This window comes from Stigmatopora argus, chromosome 1, assembly GCF_051989625.1.
Source record: "Stigmatopora argus isolate UIUO_Sarg chromosome 1, RoL_Sarg_1.0, whole genome shotgun sequence".
NCBI classification, from domain to species: domain Eukaryota; kingdom Metazoa; phylum Chordata; class Actinopteri; order Syngnathiformes; family Syngnathidae; genus Stigmatopora; species Stigmatopora argus.
Window position 1 is genome coordinate 4064182 of NC_135387.1, and position 22118 is coordinate 4086299.

Sequence of the window (22118 nt, forward strand, 5' to 3'; positions counted from 1 at the left end):
AAAGGCTTTGGCAGGTTAGTTCTTTCATATAAAAAATAAATAAATCAAAATTCAGTCATATATTTGCCTTTGCATCATTTTCACCAAGCAGTTATCTTCTCCGACTGTTTGTACAACAATCCCTTTAGTACAGTAGTGTGATTAAATTATAACAGCTGTGCGTAAGTGCGTGTGCAGGGAAGTTTAACATAGTAGCTTGCTGCTTCAGTGGACCCCAAGACAACCGTGATTGGGATCAGAGCTCAGGATCTTGTGTATTTAACAGGCCAGTAGAAGATAAATACAACATGGGAAATAGAAGCTTTGATTGATTACAGCCTTACTCATAGTGCCTTTGAGCCCATGCAGGGTGGAATTGTTGGTCTTGAATCCCAGCAGATAGACCTGCAGACAAATAAGAGGCAGTGATGAGGCAACATACATTCTCTCTCCTGCTTGTTGAAATTTCAAGCGTGAAGTATTGAAGAATATTGCCGACTGACTGCCAGTCTCTTGACATGCGACGTTTGTGACCTCGCTGCCTTCAAAAACATCAGGAAGTAGCTGGGGCTCAATAAGATGGAGAAATTCATTCACCCTTCACTCCTCCAGCCATTTGTCTTTCTGTTGTGGCTCTGGTTTGCCAATATTTTCTCTATTCATTTTCTTGCATATACAGTAATGATTATTATGCAATACACAGAGAAACAACAAACATGCTCTTATTTTTCTCATCTCTTCTCATAAGCAAATATTACTCAGCAATGCCAGCTTGCATTATCAGCACACTTGTGTGTGCCATAAACTGGCCTTTTGATGAGGACACACACTCCTTGTTTGCTGGGTGCAAGTCAGTCGCACCCACACGCCAGGAAGCTCCAAAAGAGGCTGTCAAGGTTCGGTGTGGAGCAGGATATTGTTTGGAAAACATAGTCTGGTGCTTCACACTGAAAATGCCCCTTGGCATGCAAGCTGTGCATAAAACCAAGGGTAAAACATAGGGATAACAACAGACCGAATAAATGCTGGCCCGGAATATATTCTCACATCAAATTAACTTTTTTCTCCAATAGAAAATGTTTTGTTTTAAAGGGGATTGGCCTTTTCAATTGAAGTATACCCTCAAATCTCCGATGGAAAACCAAATTAGAATTTTTTTGCCCTAAATTACCATTTGGAAAGATACACTATCAAAGTGACACTTCATTTAAAGAGGAAGTTCTAAATTTTTTGTGGTACTGTAATTACTCGCATATAAAATGCTTTTGTTGGGCCAAAAAATGTTGACTGAATTGAGGGTACGCCCTATATTAGATTAGAACTTTATTTCATCCCGTATTCGGGAAATTTCCTTGGTTGCAGTAGCAAGACAGTAGCAAGCACAGACACAGAAGACATTGAAAGAACATAAAAACTGGAGCCACACACAGAAAGTGTGTGCGCATAAAAACACAACATGCACGAAACTGCAAGTTGACTACGCCATGACACGATGACATCATGACGCAATGGCGCCGTGGCGTCATGGCTCAAGACAATGCGGCCGATACAGTCATTTATTTCAAAATAGAGAAAAGATAAACAGATAAAACGCTTCAAATTTATTTTGACATCTATGAATGAAATTCAAGAAAAAAAACGTATCTTGCATAAATGTGAAAAAACTTGTGCCTGCCATTGCTCGCTCAGTGGAGCGCCATCTTACCAAGGGATGACAAACGAGACCGCTCCGGACATACTTCCTGGTTGTACTGCTGACTTCCTTTTTGAATTTGTTTAGGTGCTGGCAACATCCCTTAGGAATGTGCAATCTAGCAGACGATCGTTTCGATTTATACAGAAATACCACGTGCGAGGATTTTTCTTAAGATTTTCCCTTCAAAATAACAATTTTTTTCTCCCTATTAAAACCATGAATATGGAGGTGAAAATTGTGAATAAGGGGGTGGCTTATATGAGAGAAATTATACAATTCAACGATTTAAGGCAATTTTAAAGGTACAGCTTAAACGCGGAGCCGGCTAATATGCAAGAAAATACAGTATACATGATATTTGGCGCAACCATTCTCCCTCTATTGTAGATACCTTCTTCGGTGCCGACAGATGAAGCGCTGCCCTCACCTCTGCCATTTTTCATCTGTTTTCCAATTGCGAGTTTCAGCGTAGATTAAGACATTTTTATTAACTTTTTTATATCCCTCAGAATAAAATCTGCGGTGTAGTGAAGCTACAAAGTGAAGAAGGTGTGAAATATGAATTGTATTCTTATATTTAATCTTGCACTCTTATGAATTTAGTTACTAGAATAGAATTTTTACTGACACCTACAGGTCAAGGCCTGTCATCACTTTGTATATACACACCCCTTTTTCTGGTCCCGCCTCCGCCTAAACTTCTATTAAATACTATAACCGACCAACTGGACGGCGTATCTGGTTGGGGAGCCTCGAGGTGGACGCTTGGCTCTGTCCGAGCGCTGACCCCTTCTTAGGAAGGGTGGGGGCTAGCCAAGGGGGCTAGCCAAGAACAAAGGAAGAGGGCCGAGCAGCGGCCATTTTCGAGAGGCCTCCCTATCCAGATAACCTCCTTCGGCCGGGAGCTTAAAACTACCAAGTGTTTTGCTGCTTCCTCTGTATAAAGATTATTGTCGAGGCAACCCAGCTTTGACATTTTGGTGCCTGAAACCCGGGATTCTTCTCTGCTTTCCGGCCACGGCAGATCGACAGAAGGATGGATGGCTTGACGTCGGCTACTCCGGCCTTGAGAGAGGGCGATCTGGCCTGCTGGCCCGGGAACAGATTACGAATTATCCTTTCGTACAGAGGAGGCACCAAAAAACGGTAAGGCACTTTTTAAAATTAATTTGTAGAATCCAACCCACCAAGTCCCAAAAAGAAAAGTTGCGTATACTCTTCTCTGTGTGTCGGAGATTCTTCTTTCTGTGTGTCGGAAAGACATTTTTCTGTGTGTCGGAATTATGTTTTAATAGTATACAGCACGATAAAAGGCTGTGTGTCGGCCTATCTGCCTGGAAAGCAGACAGTGGAGGTAGCGCCTCCCCGCGAAGGGACTTGTTGGGGTAATTCATTATTATAAATGTGTTTGCTTATTAGGAATAGTAATGCTCATCCTAAATGTGTAACTATATTAAAATATGTGTTGATCGCCTCCAACGAAGACAAACGCTTACGCCAAGGTCGCTCTCCAGGACAGCTGGTTCCAGCGAGAGATACAAGGCAAAGACATAAAACAATACACCGAGTCCTTGCTCCGAGGACTGAGTACTGGGAGATACACCTCAACCTTTTCCCCAGATGCGAGTTCACAATGAAGATCGGTGAAGGACGCTTAAATTGTTGTTGGGTCAGCGGATGGCTATCAAGCATATTGTTTTAATTTGTGACGCTAGGTTGACGCTTGGGTTGCTTGATTATGGAATTGTTTTGTTTCTTGCTTACGCAAATGGAATTGTTTTGTTTTCTTGCTTACGCAAATGGAATCGATAACCTTGTAATTGTTTTGATTTGAAGCCTTAAATAGGCAGGACATAATGCCGCTCTTTAGAATAATCTTGGGTGGGCCGAGCTGCCGGATGTATTCTCTCTTGCAAGAATTAAATGGGATGTGACTACAGATGCCTTTTTTATTGAAAGCTGAATTGGAAAAACCTAAGGATAAACCTACAATTGGATGAACCTAACATTTGGTCCTTCGAGCCTGTGGTCAAGATACCGGAGCAGAATCCAGGTCGCTTCCGTTCGATATCTGGAAAGACCGTGCACGGCGCTTAAATACCCTTTTCCGGGCTGGATTACTCGACGAGGCGACTTGGGTTCTCGACGGTTGACGACTAACACTCTGAAAGAGACATCTGGTGTCATATCTGGTAAGTCCATTTTTTTTTAAATGAGACTCGCGTCCAGGGGACTGCGACACGCGTCCAGGGGACTGCGACACGCGTCCAGGGGACTGCGTTACAAACCCTGGGTATACTAGTCGCTGCCAGGTAACGAGACAGAGCATGAGTCTATAAAACTTGGGGCAGTTCGGGGTGTCCTGTGCTGTGGTCCGGAAAGGTACAAATATAACTCTGACAGTATATCAAGCTAGGGTATACATTTGTGTTGCGTGTGTTACGTGTTGCGTGTGTTACGTATGTCCTTCCGCGGAAAAGAAATTTGCTAACTGATAACTGAGTGCACGCGAGCTCCATCCAAAGATGGGCAGCTCAAATATCAAAGAATGGGGATTTTGAAATTTGTTGAAAATCAAAGCGCTACAAGGGTTAAACACCTAAATTTATGGATAAACAAATATGGGTTTGCTGGCCAGCTTAAATATGCATGAAATATTAAAACCTGCGGGATAAAATACGCACTAAGCATAGAAGTAATCTATATATAATATGTGAAGGGAGACACAAGCGATACGGCTTGTTCCACAGATACTAATTATTGTTTTTGATGACGAGGCGGGGAAAGGCAAAACGTGCTGTTTTGTATATGATAGCGGGCCTCGGCTGGTTGATAGGAGCGAGGCGATGGGCTGTTTTTATTCTAAAAACAAGACAGGCCTGCTCAAAATGATTTGAATGAAGATGTTTGAGCTAAATTTTAAACCAGAGATCACATTCTTTGTGAATGAATTCAATTGGAATTTTTTGTATGATGCTGAAAGTTGTAAAACGGCAATTAAAATGGTTATTTCCAAGTGCTAGGCATGCTTTGTTAATAGTAACTAAATGTACTGGAATGAAATGGCTTATTGTGGCTTATCCTGGTTTCGTTCCCGTCTGCTAGCGGGAATATTTTGGTTAACAGAAATACAAAACAGCAAATTAAATGTTTAACGGGGTTGCCAAAACTGCGTTTTTTGTCATACTCTAAACTTGCCAAATAATGTGTTGATTGGGGGGAAGCGCTCTGTTTTGGTGCGGCTGATTTGATGGTGTTGGACATTATATGCGCGCGGACCCCACAAGCGACTAAAATTTTTGGGGGACCCCTTATTATGGGGTCTTGGCAAACTATGGTGATATAGTTGGATATCGGGAGAGTAATTAATTTGGTGTAATTAATTTAGTCTTCTCTAAAAAGCGTTGTAATTTTACACAGGAGGTGAAACATTGTGCGCAGAAAGAAAAAGAGGTCGCTTAGGAATGTCAACATTGATAAGCTGCTTCTGCAGCGAGCGTGGAGGTCACAGTCAGCGGCTAAGGGCGCGCTTCCGTTTAAACATTTCAGAATAAGACAAGGGATGCAGGGTTCCGCGATGATCTTCGCATTTATTTTTGGGATTTAATCAGAAATGTCTTTCGAGGTGATAGAAAATCTGTTTGGCAAAGATTGATTTGGTAAAAGCTTTGGAATTGGGAATAATACTATTATTATTATTTTATTTTTTGTTTTGTGAAGTTCAAAGGGCTCTTAATTGAAGAGAGCTAGTTTTGGAGGATAAAACGATATTATTACTGTTTTTAAATGGTTGGCTGGTTAAAGAAAAATGAATGGATTTTTTACAATATTATGGCATATTGGTTACAATTTGTGGGTCCTTTATTAAGCATTGAAAATTGTAATTAGGAAATGCCTAGTAAAAGGTGGATTTCACTAATTTAATTATTGTAGATTTTTCTTGTGGTAACAGGGAGCTATAAGAAATGGCTCTTATCTTAAGTAAACATAGTATGGGGTGATTTGCAATTTATGTCTTAGGTATTAAGGGTTATTTGGTTGTTAAAGAAATCAGACATGAAATTAACAATGCGGAAATGAGAAATTTCATGGCATTCGTCCAAATTGTTAGGTAAATTGAACCTGGCTGGGGTTGATAAGATAATTGGTTAAGGATAGGCATAGTTTCCCTAGAAGAAACATGGAGCGTCTTTAGGTGCACAAAAGACTTTCCTTGTTTGACCTGAAGGGGGCGTATGCTTTGCTATAGGTCATATTGATGACTATTGGGACGTTATTACTGTCTATTGCTTTAGAGGCATACACATTAAGAATTTAGCCAAAACTTACTGCATTGCAATTATGGGGTTAATACAACTGAATGTTACGGTGATAACGATGGGCAATAACAAGCTTAGATAAAGGGGAATATCTACAACAAAGTCTGGTAGGGCCTTCCATGGTGTGAAACAAGTGAAATAATGTCTATGTTTTAAAAATAACATCTCCAAATTATAAAATATCAACCTTGGAGAAATGCTTTAAGTAGATGGGTTGACTAGAATGGGCAAAATTCGATAACATTGAAAGGGGGTGTAACTTAATCCAGAACATGGAGATAAAGTTTTTACAAACGGTTAAATAAAAGGGGGTGTGTGTGTGTTTCAATGTGTCACAACTTTTCCGTTATTGCATTATTGGCGAATAGATAGTTAATCACAGCCACTCGCTTGGCAGTCTACATGCTGACTGAACTGGGGTAAGGGGCGGTGGCAATTGAACAAATTTCTATTTTTAGATATGTGGCATGTGGATCTAATACATTAATTATCTAGTTTCTTCAGGCATCAATTTTGCGGTTCGAGGATCTACTAATGCGGAGTGGATCCAGACCTTCCGGAGTGTGGAGTATTCCTGGTGTCCTCAAGAATTCGTAGGTTTTCTCTGGGTACTCCAGTTTTACTCCAACAAACCAAAATTATGGATGATTGGGGGAGCACTCAAAGCAAATTCCTTGATTATGAGTGCGAGCGTGGATGAGTGTCTGTCTTTTGTGTTTTAATTGGCTAGCCACCAAGATATATCAATATTCTAATATCAAGGTGGAATATTTCTGAAATCGCTGATAAGCCTTTCAAGGACGGCGGTGGCAGAGTAGGACAGAAACAAAAAGGAAAGAATTTCGCCAAATGAAATTTTTTGATTTCTGCAATGGGAAATTTTGGGAACCTGGGGGACTAAACAAAAACAAAAGACTTATCTGGGAGGGCTGCCATTTTGAGTCATGGTAAATTTCATGCCCCAAAAAAGGGGGAGGTTGAATATATTCAATCTATATGCAGATATATGGCCAAAACACGGGCGATTCCCCCTCATGTCAAGCTACAAAAGCTACATATCCATTTTCAAAGGATACATATGGATTTAAAAAGATTGGGGAAACCTTGCTGCAGAAACTGGTCTAGATTGGCAAGCTTGGATGACACACACATGCAAAAAAAAAAAAAAAAAAAAACCATTTGGTCTTCGATAAAATTAAACCATACGGTGGGGGCATTACAAATCATTATTCAGACTGACAAATTAACTTGTGGATCCTTGTCTGACGTTTTTCCTAAGTCCATGGGCAGATGGAGAAGACTCTTTTTACAAAAAATCTACAATTTTGTCTCAACAACAATGTCTATGGAGACGGTGGGAAGGTCGTCAGAGATGGAAACACCCGGATCCGCCATAGTAAAATTAAAATCTGAAATGACCAGAGAATTCATTTCTGCAACGGGGAGTTCCCAAACGGGAGGCGGTAAGAAAAAATTGGTTACTGTTGATGGAAAATGCAGCTAATACTATAAATCAAACCTGGATAACATGTATTGTGCCCCGCCCTCTCTTACGAGCAGTACCCGCGCAAATTACTCCTGATTGTGTAATGGAGATAATGACAAATGAAAATGTAAGCTTTTAAATCATTTTACCTGCTTAAAACCTTACAGGGCATGGTCTGAAGCTGGAGGCGATAAATGAGACGTGGTGTGCCCACATCCTAAAACCGACTACACCCTGGTACCACGTTCTGACCTATGGTGGTGGTGGGGTCAAAACAAATTATACGACTCCTGCCAAAATGACAGCAGGACTTTGTGCCTTGGTCTCACTGCTATTACCAGTGTCTGTTTTTCCATCTACAGTAGAGGAGATACAATTGGCTGCCCAGAAATCCGGTATGATGGCGGGCCCCTCGCGACGGCGTCGCATGGAGAGAGGGTGATCCGACATAGATTGATGCGATTGGCATCCACGGGGCATACCAGGTGAGTATAAGTTGGCTAAACAGATCGCAGCAGGTTGGGAGTATATTTTTCTTTTAATTACTCCAAACAAAAATGTTGATTGGATAAATTACCTGCATTACAATGTCCAAAAACTTGGAAATTATACTGAACAGGGACTTGTGGCGATAAAGGAACAATTGGCAGCCACCAGTCTTATGGCGTTCCAGGATCGCATAGCAGTTGATATGCTGCTTGCGGAGCAAGGGGGCGTGTGTGCAATGTTTGGAGATCAGTGTTGCACCTTCATACCGAACAACACGTCACCCGATGGGTCCCTCACCCGGGCCATTAGTGGCCTGCAGACCCTCAACCGCAATATGAAGGAGCATTCTGGAGTCAGAGAATCCGCCCTTGAAAGCTGGTGGCATAAGTCTTTTGGGAAGTATAAGAATTTGGCACAATCTGTTGCATTTTCCGTAGCCCTTTTTGCTACGATTTTGACATTATGTGGGTGTTGTATTATTCCCTGCTTAAGATCTTTGATGAGCCGACTTATGACCACTGCGATTGCCCCTACAAATTCTAAATTGCATGAATTATATCCCCTACTAATGCTGACAGCAGCAGTGAATTTCAAGAGCATGGTAGTTCCGGGGATGGAAAATATGGCGAAAATGATTTTGTTTTCTGCTTTCAGACCTGCCGAACGAGTAGGGCCTAAGCGGGTAAAATTAAAACAGCCAACGGAGATATCCCTCTCTTCTTGGATTTGCCATAAAATAAATAACGAACATATAATAAAAAAGGGGGGAATGTTGGGTTAATTCTGGGATGTTACTATATGTTCATTTGGAATTAATGGAATAAAGCTGAAAGGAAGTTTTATTAAGGAGATCATGTGCAAATTTATAATATAGGGGGGAATGTTGGGGTAATTCATTATTATAAATGTGTTTGCTTATTAGGAATAGTAATGCTCATCCTAAATGTGTAACTATATTAAAATATGTGTTGATCGCCTCCAACGAAGACAAACGCTTACGCCAAGGTCGCTCTCCAGGACAGCTGGTTCCAGCGAGAGATACAAGGCAAAGACATAAAACAATACACCGAGTCCTTGCTCCGAGGACTGAGTACTGGGAGATACACCTCAACCTTTTCCCCAGATGCGAGTTCACAATGAAGATCGGTGAAGGACGCTTAAATTGTTGTTGGGTCAGCGGATGGCTATCAAGCATATTGTTTTAATTTGTGACGCTAGGTTGACGCTTGGGTTGCTTGATTATGGAATTGTTTTGTTTCTTGCTTACGCAAATGGAATTGTTTTGTTTTCTTGCTTACGCAAATGGAATCGATAACCTTGTAATTGTTTTGATTTGAAGCCTTAAATAGGCAGGACATAATGCCGCTCTTTAGAATAATCTTGGGTGGGCCGAGCTGCCGGATGTATTCTCTCTTGCAAGAATTAAATGGGATGTGACTACAGATGCCTTTTTTATTGAAAGCTGAATTGGAAAAACCTAAGGATAAACCTACAATTGGATGAACCTAACAATTCTTATATTTAATCTTGCACTCTTATGAATTTAGTTACTAGAATAGAATTTTTACTGACACCTACAGGTCAAGGCCTGTCATCACTTTGTATATACACACCCCTTTTTCTGGTCCCGCCTCCGCCTAAACTTCTATTAAATACTATAACCGACCAACTGGACGGCGTATCTGGTTGGGGAGCCTCGAGGTGGACGCTTGGCTCTGTCCGAGCGCTGACCCCTTCTTAGGAAGGGTGGGGGCTAGCCAAGGGGGCTAGCCAAGAACAAAGGAAGAGGGCCGAGCAGCGGCCATTTTCGAGAGGCCTCCCTATCCAGATAACCTCCTTCGGCCGGGAGCTTAAAACTACCACGTGTTTTGCTGCTTCCTCTGTATAAAGATTATTGTCGAGGCAACCCAGCTTTGACATTTTGGTGCCTGAAACCCGGGATTCTTCTCTGCTTTCCGGCCACGGCAGATCGACAGAAGGATGGATGGCTTGACGTCGGCTACTCCGGCCTTGAGAGAGGGCGATCTGGCCTGCTGGCCCGGGAACAGATTACGAATTATCCTTTCGTACAGAGGAGGCACCAAAAAACGGTAAGGCACTTTTTAAAATTAATTTGTAGAATCCAACCCACCAAGTCCCAAAAAGAAAAGTTGCGTATACTCTTCTCTGTGTGTCGGAGATTCTTCTTTCTGTGTGTCGGAAAGACATTTTTCTGTGTGTCGGAATTATGTTTTAATAGTATACAGCACGATAAAAGGCTGTGTGTCGGCCTATCTGCCTGGAAAGCAGACAGTGGAGGTAGCGCCTCCCCGCGAAGGGACTTCGAGGGTTGTGTTAAAAATATAGAAGAAATATATTGTTATACAGTGCCAAGATAATGAAAGAGCTCGATATAAAGAAAAAAAAGAAATAGAATAAAACTATAAACGCATGCAAGTAATCTTCATATGAATAGATATATAGATATATATAAGTACGCTATGACGCGTTCATAAACGATATAAGTATGATTGCCGCAAAAAATAGGAGTTTAATCGGCGAAAAAGAATACTTAGACGGATAAAAATAAGTATTTAAGAGAGGGTGCATTGGTACAGGATGGTGGGGGGGGTTGAAAAGCAGACCACATGTGAGAGGAAAAATGGCCGAGCCCACAGACAAAGAGAAAAAATGGCGGCGAGCCAACTGAAGTTAAAACTGCCTTTCTTCCACAGCCCACGTTTCCACTAACCCAGGAAGAAATATATATATATATATTAGGCCTGTTCAGAAACAGTGCCCCCCTTGCTCAGCCCACTCCTCGTGCCGGGCTCCACTCGCAGGGGCCAGGAGCACGAGGGGGGGGATTGGGGGACTGGAATGCAAGAAATCTCAGGTTACATCTCACATTCCACACGATGAGCAAGGAGGAGCAGTGATGGAGACATGAGCAGAGAGAGTAATAGAAAGAAAAGAAGACAGTTAGAGACAGAAAATTGACAATATAACATATTGGTGACAAATTATGGGTCCTCTAATAAACACTGAAATTTATCATTAGGAAATGATTAAGAAATTGCTAAGTAGAAGGTTAGTTTCTCTAAATTTTAATTGTGGTAAGAGTGAGCTACAAAAAATGGCTCTTATATTAAATAAGCATAGTGCTTGGAGCAGAACAGCAATTCAACAAGTGCAATTTAGCTATCTTAGCAAATAGAGAGGGATTTGCGATTTAGACTTAAGGATTAGGAATCATCCAAATTATTAATGATATCAAACATGAAGACAATGCAGAAATGGCATTGATCCAAATTATTAGGTAAAATGTAGCTGGCAAGTTTAGATAAAATAATTAATTTAGGATAGGCATAATTTCGCTGAGATGCAATAAACATCATGACTTGTCACCAGTGCACGGGTGGCAATTCATTGTTTTGCCCATCAACAGGTGGAATATGCTTTAGCGTGGTTCATATTAATGACTATTAGAATATTAATTGCATTAGCATCAAACAGTTGATGTCAACCAAACAACATTGACCTATTTCCTTTTAGAATGACTTGCCATGACACAGCGAAAGGTGGTTAGCTGCCAAGAAGCCCCAGGACTGGGGATGGCGCTCTTCACCAGTGATAAAAAAAAAGGAAAAATTTGCAGACCACGGATGTCTGAAAATGAGTGAGTGTGAATGATTGTTTGTTTGTCTTTTTGTGTTTTTGATTGGCCGACCACCGAGATATGATCAATCGGTTAGGTATCAAGGTGGAAAATGATTTAGCAAATTGGAATCGATTTCAGAATTTGCCAATAAGCCGTTTCACGGATGGCAACGCCAAATTATGGAAAAATATTTCGTCCAAGGAAATTTTTAATGAAAAAGCAGCAGTACTCCAAATGTGAAATTTGAAGTGGAGAAACAAATCTGCTATGCGAAATTTGGGAGCACTGGGAAAAACAAAAAACAGACAGTGCTTGATACGAAATTCCAAAGTACTATTGATTTATTGTGATAATGGCATCCAAATTGTGTTAACAGAATAATTGACTGAATTGAAAAAAGGTTCCATATTTCGTTATGAAATCATTGCGCCTACATAACGAGGTCAACCGGACAACAAAATATGGACATCCTATTAAGTAGACCATACCAAACGCCATTATTCACTACACGATTGGAACTAGAGGATGAGGCTAATCTGGCTATCTGCATAAAAGAAAAAACTTTAAAGGAACACACTGAATTTGGGTTAGCAGGAGGAGACTGTGATTGCCAACAGAAAACAGACTGGACCAACGGCGGTCCCGGGAGCCTGGGTGCTCAACACACGTGTTCCTGACCAACCAGCAAACATGAAAATAGCGGGATCCATTTTGTGCACTATAAGAAGGTTCTCTCAGTTGAAACGTTTATAGGAGACAGGTAAGATAAACTTTTTGACGTAATCAGACGAAATGGCAAGCACTCAAATATTGATCGGAAAGATTATTGCTCGGGGAGCGATGCTGTAAGCCATGAGGAACTTTTTATATTGGTTTTATTGTCTCCATAAAAAAAATGAAAGCGTTTCAATTGAGACTAAACCTTCTTATAGATAGTTAAAGTAAACAATTGAGATTAGATTTTCTTACAGATTTTTAAAGTAAACAATTGAGACAAATCTTCTTACAGATTTTTAAAGTAAACAATTAGAGAGAAAATAAACTACAATGGATAGAAATGTTACTAGATTTTAATTTTATGCCTGACTATTGAAAAATATTGATTAAGAAAGTTTTAGAGGAAATGATTGACAAACTCCAAAGACAATGGGATGTTACATTTGATAAAAAGACTACTAGATTGGGATATTTTGAATTTCAAACAACTGAGTTAATATGCAACGCAATGCACATTGTTAAATGAATTGGGACTTGATTAGTATGCATTTTATAAGTAATGAGTTTTAATTGCTTTAAAGGATACAATTATGCTAAAATATTAACCTTGACAAACAAGGGGTGATTACAATTTAGTGGGTTCAATTATATTCAGAATTATAAATGTGTGCATTTTGTTTCTGGATATTAATTGATGTGAATTTAACTGTTACAGAGAACGGGAAAGCTGTTTTCCTGGGGAGAAAGCACCCTGGTTTGCTTTTTGTGTTTTTCCTAGTTTTAAGTATGATTAGTTAATTTGTGTAATTAGAGGAAAGGGGAAAAACAAATATGGTTCTTGATCTTAACAAGGAAGCAGTGATCATAATAGAATACCAGCTAGCATTTTTGATTTTGACTGATAAGGCATTTAAATTTTCACAAACTATAGTGATGGAATAAGTAAGATTGTTGCGATTTTTATTCATTGGGGTATTAAGCCCAACAAAATAGCCGTAAGCAAATGTTAAGCACGTGTTAAAGACAACGACAGAATACAGCAGCTAAAGCAGCAGCGCAAACACTACACAGCAGCATACACAACAACAAAACTGAGCCGATCTCAAGAACAGTCAGCAGACGAACTGTACAAAGCTAAAGGCCTACCGTGCCTACCAAAAATGTATTCCAAAATTGAGCCATAAATGTCTCAAAAGGGAGGAAAAGATATGATGGACATCGAAATACCTACTTTTAAAATTTTTGAAGGAACTGTTTAATTTGTTATTTTATTGATCTGTAAAGAACATGGGATCTCCAGAATCATCTGGAGTAACAATGGAGCTAATTTTGCAAACAGCATAGTGCAAAACATGGCAAAACACCTAAGTAGAGCGAACAAATGGTACGATAAAGCCAAGGCTTAAGAAAACCATGGGGGAGATAAATAAGCCATGGCCAGAACGCCTAACACTGGCCAAAACGTATATGAAGATAGTACCAACTAGCTTGGGATTAACACCTTTTTGAGATAGTTCATGGAAGACCATTTCAACTTCCTCTATGGGAAGAGTAACCATGACGAGAGACTAAGGAAGGAGAGAAACTTATCCAAAGAACATGTAAGCTGCCGTGATCTTTTTGTCTATCTTGCAGGAGGTGGTGTAGCCAGGTGACTGGATCCTGATCCGAGTCATAAAAGGAAGTCCTGGTTCTCTCCACGATGGGAAGACCCATTCGTGGCCCAACTCACCAACCTCCACAGCAGCAAAGATCACTGAAAAGTCAAAGTCGATTCACCAAGGACCGATTCAAGGTCGTTCGAGACAGGTGACTCTGAGTGGACTAAGTCGGACGGTGTCAAAACCCTTGTCCGTGAAGAAACTCATCTGACGTCTACTCACCAGCCACGAGCACCCCTCACTTAACCCTGACCTCCCATAGACTTTGCACCTCTATACAGAAGCCACAGTGAAAGCTGTTGCCACCCACATCACAGTGACTGGATTGTCAGTGACAACCTGGGCGTGTCTGAACGTCCCGCCCACAGAGACTCGAGTTGGAAAACAAGTGCAGGAAACGTCCTGCCTCATCACTGGAAAGGCAGAGCCAAGCGGTCCGCTCTTGGATGGGGACCCAATCTACATCAACATCGGGGTTCCCCGCAGCATACCAGATGAGTATAAGCTCGCTGACCAAATTGCACGTTCATCCCGAACAATACAGCAGCTGACGGGAGTTTAACCAAGGCCCTGGAGGGTCTTCGATCCCTCAACAGCAAGATGAAAGAACAATCTGGAGAACTACTATGAAGAAGACGTGTGGTATAAAATCATGGTGTTCCAGAAAAAACTGATTGTTGCGAATGAAAGTTGTTATGTGTGTAGCCGTATACCCATTTCCACAGATCCTGACATCCTGAATTCACCGGGTCGAGGCGTCACATTTAAATCTGCAGTCGTGCAGATGGTCTAAGATGCATTCCTTTTAAGGAGAGTGAACATAACAGTAAGATATCAAAATCAGTGCAAAATCAGTGCAATTCAAACCACGTGATTCAATCTGGGGCGATGATGTTCCTGTTGACCAAAGGTTGTGGTCCACCCCCCCCCCAGAAAATCATGTGTAAAGACATTGAGCTGTTACATGAGTGTTCATTAACCAAACTGTCAAGGCCCTACAGGGTATAGCAGATGATTTAAAAGCCCTTAGGGAAGTTGCAGGACCGATAGTCCTGGATCTGATAACAGCCAAAGATGGAGATGTGTGTGCCATGATGGGAGAACACTGCTGCACCTTCATCCCAGATGAAACCAGTACATTACTCGTGCCGTAGCTGAAATAAAGGCCCTAGTCAACACCATGGCCCAGGATCATTCAGCCGTAGGTGTATCATTGTGGTCGTGGTTAATAACCGGGTCATGATTCTCAATTCTGTTTAAAATTGCAACCTTGCGGTTTTTGCTACTGTTCTGTATTTTTTCTATGTGTGTAATCCCCTGTATGAAAGTTATGATTCAAAACACAATCCAGCACACGCTAGTAGCTTATAGTGACACAGTATCACCGCATGACAGACCATACTGGAGATTATCGCATTCTTTCGAAGTGTGACGAGTCCTCTATGCAAATGTGTTTGTCTTGATTTAAATATTGGGTTCGCTCATTAAGAGGGACGTAGAGGAATTTTTACCACTGATTACATCATTTCTCGCCTCTGGTTTGACATGTGATTTTGTTATTTTCCATACCCTGTTGAGTAACTGTCAATGATATTTGTATTCTAGAACCTGGAGGGGAGGGATACAAATTGATATGTTTAATGAAAATTCTTTCAAGTTACAACAGGGGGGAAATGTGAAATATGAATTGTATTCTTATATTTAATCTTGCACTCTTATGAATTTAGTTACTAGAATAGAATTTTTACTGACACCTACAGGTCAAGGCCTGTCATCACTTTGTATATACACACCCCTTTTTCTGGTCCCGCCTCCGCCTAAACTTCTATTAAATACTATAACCGACCAACTGGACGGCGTATCTGGTTGGGGAGCCTCGAGGTGGACGCTTGGCTCTGTCCGAGCGCTGACCCCTTCTTAGGAAGGGTGGGGGCTAGCCAAGGGGGCTAGCCAAGAACAAAGGAAGAGGGCCGAGCAGCGGCCATTTTCGAGAGGCCTCCCTATCCAGATAACCTCCTTCGGCCGGGAGCTTAAAACTACCACGTGTTTTGCTGCTTCCTCTGTATAAAGATTATTGTCGAGGCAACCCAGCTTTGACAGAAGGATCTCAGTATTGGGATGTGCTGACATGGTAAACCCTACGAACCCAGGTATCAAGGCTACTTGCATCTGGTCAGTCAGAGCACGTAAAACTACAGGTGAAAGGTAAAATGGCGGTGCCATGATAGACCAATGGCAGGCACAAGTAAGTGAGTTTTTCACGTTTTGTGCAAGATATGTTTTTTTTCTTCTTCTTGAATTTCATTCATAGATGTCAAAATAAATTTTGTTTAGCATTTTATCTGTTTATCTTTTCTCTAGGTGGCCCGGTGGCGCAAGTGGTTAGCGCGTCGGCCTCGTAGCTCTGGTGTCCTGGGTTCAAATCCAGGGGACCTTCACCTTGGTGGAGTTTGCATGTTCTCCCCGGGCCTGCATGGATTTCCTCCAGTTACTCTGGTTTCCTCCCACATTCCAAAAACATGCATTGTAGGCTGAGTGGACACTCTAAATTGCCCCTAGGTATAGGTGTGAGTGTGCATGGTTGTCTCCTCGTGACCTGTGATCGTCTGGCCACCGATTCAGGATATCCCCTACCTGTGGCCCGGAGACAGCTGGGATTGGCTCTAGCCCCCCACGTGGCCCTAATGAGGATAAAGCGGTTCAGAAAATGAGATGAGATATTTCCTCTATTTTGAAATAAATTACCGTAACGTCCGTATTGTCTTGCGTTATGGCTTTGGTCTTTGTCACCTTGTAGTTTGGTGCATGTCAAGTCTGATTTTTGCACATATAAGCCGTACCCTTGATTCAGTCATCATTTTGTTGTTGTTACAAATACGGCTTCTATGCGAGAAAATATGGTTGTGTTTAAATGTTAAAAGAATACAAACATCCCCCGAAATGTAAATACACTTCTTGTATGTGGTATTATTATTATTATTTTTTTGGTGTTAGAGTTGATTTCTTATTGGCTATCTCCCAACCCCTCGGTGCCCTACCATGAGCGGTGCCACAACTAAACCGCTTTGGCCGACATTGTATTTCTTAAAGGTGCCCCTTTGACCTTAGTTCATCACTGAGTTTTTTTTAATGTGCGTAACATAATTTTTGGTGTCAAGTTTTGTGTTTTTATATGTTTCTGTATGTTTACACAGCTGGGACTTGCAGTTTCACCATTGGAAAATGGGGAAAAAAATATGGCTTAATAAATAATTTTCTCATACATACATATATTCGCAAAGCTATTTATTTATTCATTTTCTGTACTGATTATCTTCACAGAAGTTGCAGGGGGTGCTGGAGCCTCTCAGCCAACGATGGGCACCAGGTAGGGTACACCCTGAATTGGTGGCCAGCCAATTTCGGACATAAGGAGACGGATAACCATTCACGCTCACACTCAAACCTAGAGGCAATTTAGAGTGTTCAACCAGCCCATCCTACATATTTTTGGGCTGTGTGAGGAAACCGAAGTACCTGGAAAAAAACACATAAGCCCTAGGAGAACATGAAAACTCAACACAGACATTTCCAGACCTGGGAACAAAATCTCAATCTCAGAATTGTGAGGCCAATGCGCTATCTACTCCCCCCACTGGGTCGCCATTTACATACATATTTCATACAAAACTGGTATACTTTTATCATTTTTAAAGGGATTAGTGGGTAGTATTAATGCTTAGTGGAATGAATTATGCTAAATCAATGTAAAATATGTCTCTACTTACGAAAAATTCATGTTACAAAACTACGCCTGGAATGATTTCATTTCTTAAGTAGAAGTACCACTGTACATTTAAATTAGCCATACAATTACGCACAGGAGGGTAGAAAATCAAAACATTTTGTTCAAGTTAAAGTGCAGGTTTACAAAAAACAATCAGGTTAATTGTTTAGTTAAACCATTTGGCTACCATTGCGGCGATGGGCGTCAAATAGAGTTTGACTTTAACTCAGAGTCAAAATGGATTGGAAGCCTTGTGAGTTAGAACAACACAGTCTGTGAGTACTATTCATATACTGCATACCTACTGTCTAAATAACACTCACTCGTATGCGTGCAGCGTGGTTTAGCTCCCAGGTACGCGAGGTTGACATTGGCCTTCCTTCCGTCAATGATGGGGTTCGCATCTTTGCACGCCTGCTCTGCAGCCGTACTGTCTGCCATGGTCACCTGTTGACACAACATCCCTCAGGTCTACTCCTAAAACAGCCAAACTGCATCATATGCATGAACATGCTCTCCAGTGGGTGGCCCAGAGGAAGCAGCTGTCCTTGTTTCTTGATAAAAAATACTGTTTATGTGTGACTAATTATTTATGTTGTAAAAAAAGAGCACTACAATACTCTAGCTCAGTTCCAACAGCATGTACGTTTGCGTAGGCTGCTCGAATATGTGGGAAGCTTTTTTTCCCGAATAAGGATGAGCTGGAATCTACCTGTAGGGAGAGAATTTGAGGAGTGGGATGATAGCGTGTGAAGTGGAGCGTTGAGTATTTGGAGCTCAAGGTCAAGACCCACAAGTCCAAAGAGAGGCTTACCATGAAACTTTTCTGCAAATGGTGGAGAATACTTGGACATCTGCTGGTGTTTTATAGGAAATTTGGGGACATTGTGAGGAAAAAATGAACTCAAAGCTTTATCCAAGGCAGTGCGGGGGCGGTTTTGGCTCTGATTTGAGAGAAGGTGAAGTGGCCCGCATTATTGATGTCTCGACCCGATACCTATTATCAGAGCCTGATATGGCTATTTTTGGAGCATCAGATTTGGTTACAAGATTGGATCTGATCCAGTAGTCACATGTTTTTAGTACCATGGTGCTTTCCAGCTACAACCACTAGGCACACATATCGACTTGTGGCCAAAATATACAGCTCTTTGCTTCTTATCATATTTTTGTACAACTGCATTTGATGTGTGTGTTGAGGGTGGACACTTACCTTGAAATGAACATGTTGTTTTGTAATGGGAAGAAAGCGTTATGGTGAAAAATATGGTATTAATTGTGTTTTTGTGTGTCTGTGTCTGTTTTGGCAGGTCACTGCGTGGTTTGGCTTTTTGACTCACAGTCTGAAATGTTTGCTCTTTGTGTCTAAGGGGAAGGTTCTTTTTTTTTCCACGACAACGCACTCGTAAACGGATCAAACTAATTTAAATTAACTTGGATTAATATATACAGACACTCAAACATACGTTTAATGTAACTTTACACAAAACTGAATTCTAATTTTGTTGTAATCTTTTGTTACCTTCGTTTTCCGGGTTGGCGGTTTGCCACGCCTCCATCCTCACGTTCGCTATCGATGGACTGTTTGCTGTTGTATTGCCTTCAAAATATTCCCAAAATGATGCACACAAATGTCCTCACAATAGGATAACGCACGACCACTTGCCAACGAGAAATAGTCTTTAAAGAACGATTGCGGGAGCTTCTTTCCTTAGAAAGAATAACAGGAAATACAATAGTTGAGCTTACCCACATATTGATTGTGGGTAATGAAGTTTTATTCTGAGAAAGGTTGCCATTGTCTATGGGTGCTGTGTGCACGAGTATACTTCATTACCCAGAAAGCCCTCTTTTTGCCCGCGCATGCGCGTTGTGCGTTTCCTGGTCGCAGAGAAACTCGTCTGAATTAATCGTTCCATGCTCGTAGATATTGTTATACACGAAAGATATGCAAAAAAGACAGTGCCATGGCCACCTGGCTTGGTCGCATCACGAAATTTTGATCGCATGACGGGCGAATTATTCGATCGAAATTTCCGCCGTAAGACGAGAATTTTGTATGACGAGCGGTCGTATGACGAGCGGTCGTATGACGAGGTACCACTGTACGTTTACTTTGTACTTTATACTTTTTACTTTAATGTTTTTACAACATTCTTTGTTGTGTTAGCCTGGCTTCTTTCTGCTACACATGGGACTAGCTGTTACAATACGCAAGAGAAGGAGCAACACCTCAATGCCGCTGGAAATTCGGAGCTGGAGAAAAGTGCCGGGAGAAGAAGCGACGCTTCAGACCAACCATTCCATCATGGGATAAGATGGAAGAGCTGTCGGCGCTTACCAGGCCGGAAACGGAGGCGAGGGGTTCTGCTACTGTTGATTCTTCAGCTCCAGACTACTGAGGAACTGTACTTGGAAGAGTGACTCTGCATATTCTCTACCTCGTTCACATTCTGCAGAAGTTCCCCATCTTATGGAAGACATCCTGTGTGTGGTTCCAGCTTTATCCCACTCTACAACATCTTTTTCTTGAGTCTGTATCCGTTTTTGCTACCGCAACCAAGATGGCGCCGCTCAATTGGGAACCAGTGGCGGTAGCTCCGTCCGCTCTTGCTCGTTTTGTGTTTTTGCTGCTTTTCTGTCTTAATGATTTGATTTGGTGATTCTTAATGATCCCATATACTTTGGTTTACTTTGTACTTTGTGCTTTTGCTTTGTTGTTCTGCAACCTTTGCCACTGTATTGTCTAACTTGTAACTATGCCTTTCCTGTATATGCATTCTCACCCTCTTGCTACTGTTACAATGAAATTTCCCGAATACGCGATGAATAAAGTTATCCAATCCAATCCAATATTACAGTTATATATAATATAGCCCTAAATTTCATCTAATCTCATTTTGTGAATCGCTTTATCCTCATTAGGGTTGTGGGGGGTGCTGGAGCCCATCCCAGCCGACTTCGGGCCAGAGGTGGGGGACACCCTGAATCGGTCGCCAGCCGATCGCAGGCCACAAGGAGACGGACAACCATGCACCCTCACACCCAAACCTAGGGGCAATTTAGAGTGTCCAATCAGCCTACCATGCATGTTTTTGGAATGTGGGAAGAAACCGGAGTACCCGGAGGAAACCCATGCAGGCCCGGGGAGAACATGGAAACTCCACACAGGTTGAGATGACCTGGATTTGAACTCAGGACCTCAGAGCTGTGAGGCCGACACGCTAACCACTCGCTCCACCGGGCCGCCTCACACTAATTTTAAACATATCAAATTGGGGGAGTGGGCAGTTCAGAACCTCCATACTATACATACATGTCAGCAGAGTTTTGGACAAATATTGACTGGGGCACTTTTTCAAATGAAGCTGTTCATGAGTCCCACCAGCCAAGACTCACTAGACACGCATAGTTAGCAGTCGAAATAAGAAAAGTACGTCTTCAAGGTGCCTCCCGGTGTAGTGGTTCTCTCGCCTGACTTTGATGCGGGCAGGCGCGGGCTCAATTCCCGCTGGTGGCGGTACGATGTGTGCCCTACGACTGACTGGCGACCAGTCTAGGATGTAGTCTGCCTTTCGCCCGAAGACAGCTGGGTTTGGCTCCAGCATCCCTTTCGAGGATGGACGGTATGGAAGATGAATGCATGAAAAAAAAGTATTCAAGGTGTACTCACAAAGCCGTATCCTCGGGACTTTCCCGTGTGTTTATCGATGATCACCACCGCCTCGACGACATCCCCGAAAGTCTCGAAATATTTCAGAAGTGACGCGTCGTCCGAGTGATAAGGCAAGCCGCCGACAAAAATCTTGGTGCGAGTCGTGTCTTTCTCCGTGGCATCGGGATCCATTGTTTCAACCGGAGCCTTGACCAGATGCCCCAAGAACATCGGCGAACTCATATACGAGGAAAAATATATATCTATTAATGGAAAAAAAGGTTTTGCAAATGAGATAACACCCACCGAAAAAATACGCGCACAAACCCCCACACACGCACGAGAAATGTTACTATAATATGATTAAACCACATAAACAGCAGTCGCTTTGAATGGCAATTTCAGTCTTCTAGACTGCTGTTCTAGAAAATAAAGCAATAATGTTGTCGTTTGAAATGAGGCGGGTCGATGTCCCGGTGCTCCTTCGCCCGCCTGTGCTGCAGTCTTTATGCCAACAGAGCGGGCAAAAATCTATACATTTTAAAATACAACCTTCCTTATAATCCAGGTTGGTCCACCCGTGTGGAGTTTGCAGGTTCTCCCCGGTTACTCTGGTTTCCTCCCACATTCCAAAGACATGCATGGTAGGCTGATTGGACACTCTAAATCAGGGATAGGGAACCTATGGCTCAGGAGTCATATGTGGCTCT

General features: G+C 41.9%; 1 protein-coding gene across 1 annotated transcript in view; it reads right to left on the reverse strand.

Moving 5' to 3' along the window:
- LOC144070884 (RNA-binding protein 38-like) overlaps window positions 1–21882 on the reverse strand; it is a 35211-nt gene extending 13329 nt beyond the window's left edge. Inside the window, exons 1-3 of the mRNA XM_077595399.1 lie at window positions 21427–21882; window positions 18077–18200; window positions 324–384 (exon numbers count right to left, since the gene is read on the reverse strand). Of these exons, the coding sequence (XP_077451525.1) occupies window positions 324–384; window positions 18077–18200; window positions 21427–21651 (410 nt within the window). The 5' untranslated portion in view covers window positions 21652–21882. The remainder of the gene's footprint in view (window positions 1–323; window positions 385–18076; window positions 18201–21426) is intronic.
- Window positions 21883–22118: the final 236 nt, after the last annotated feature.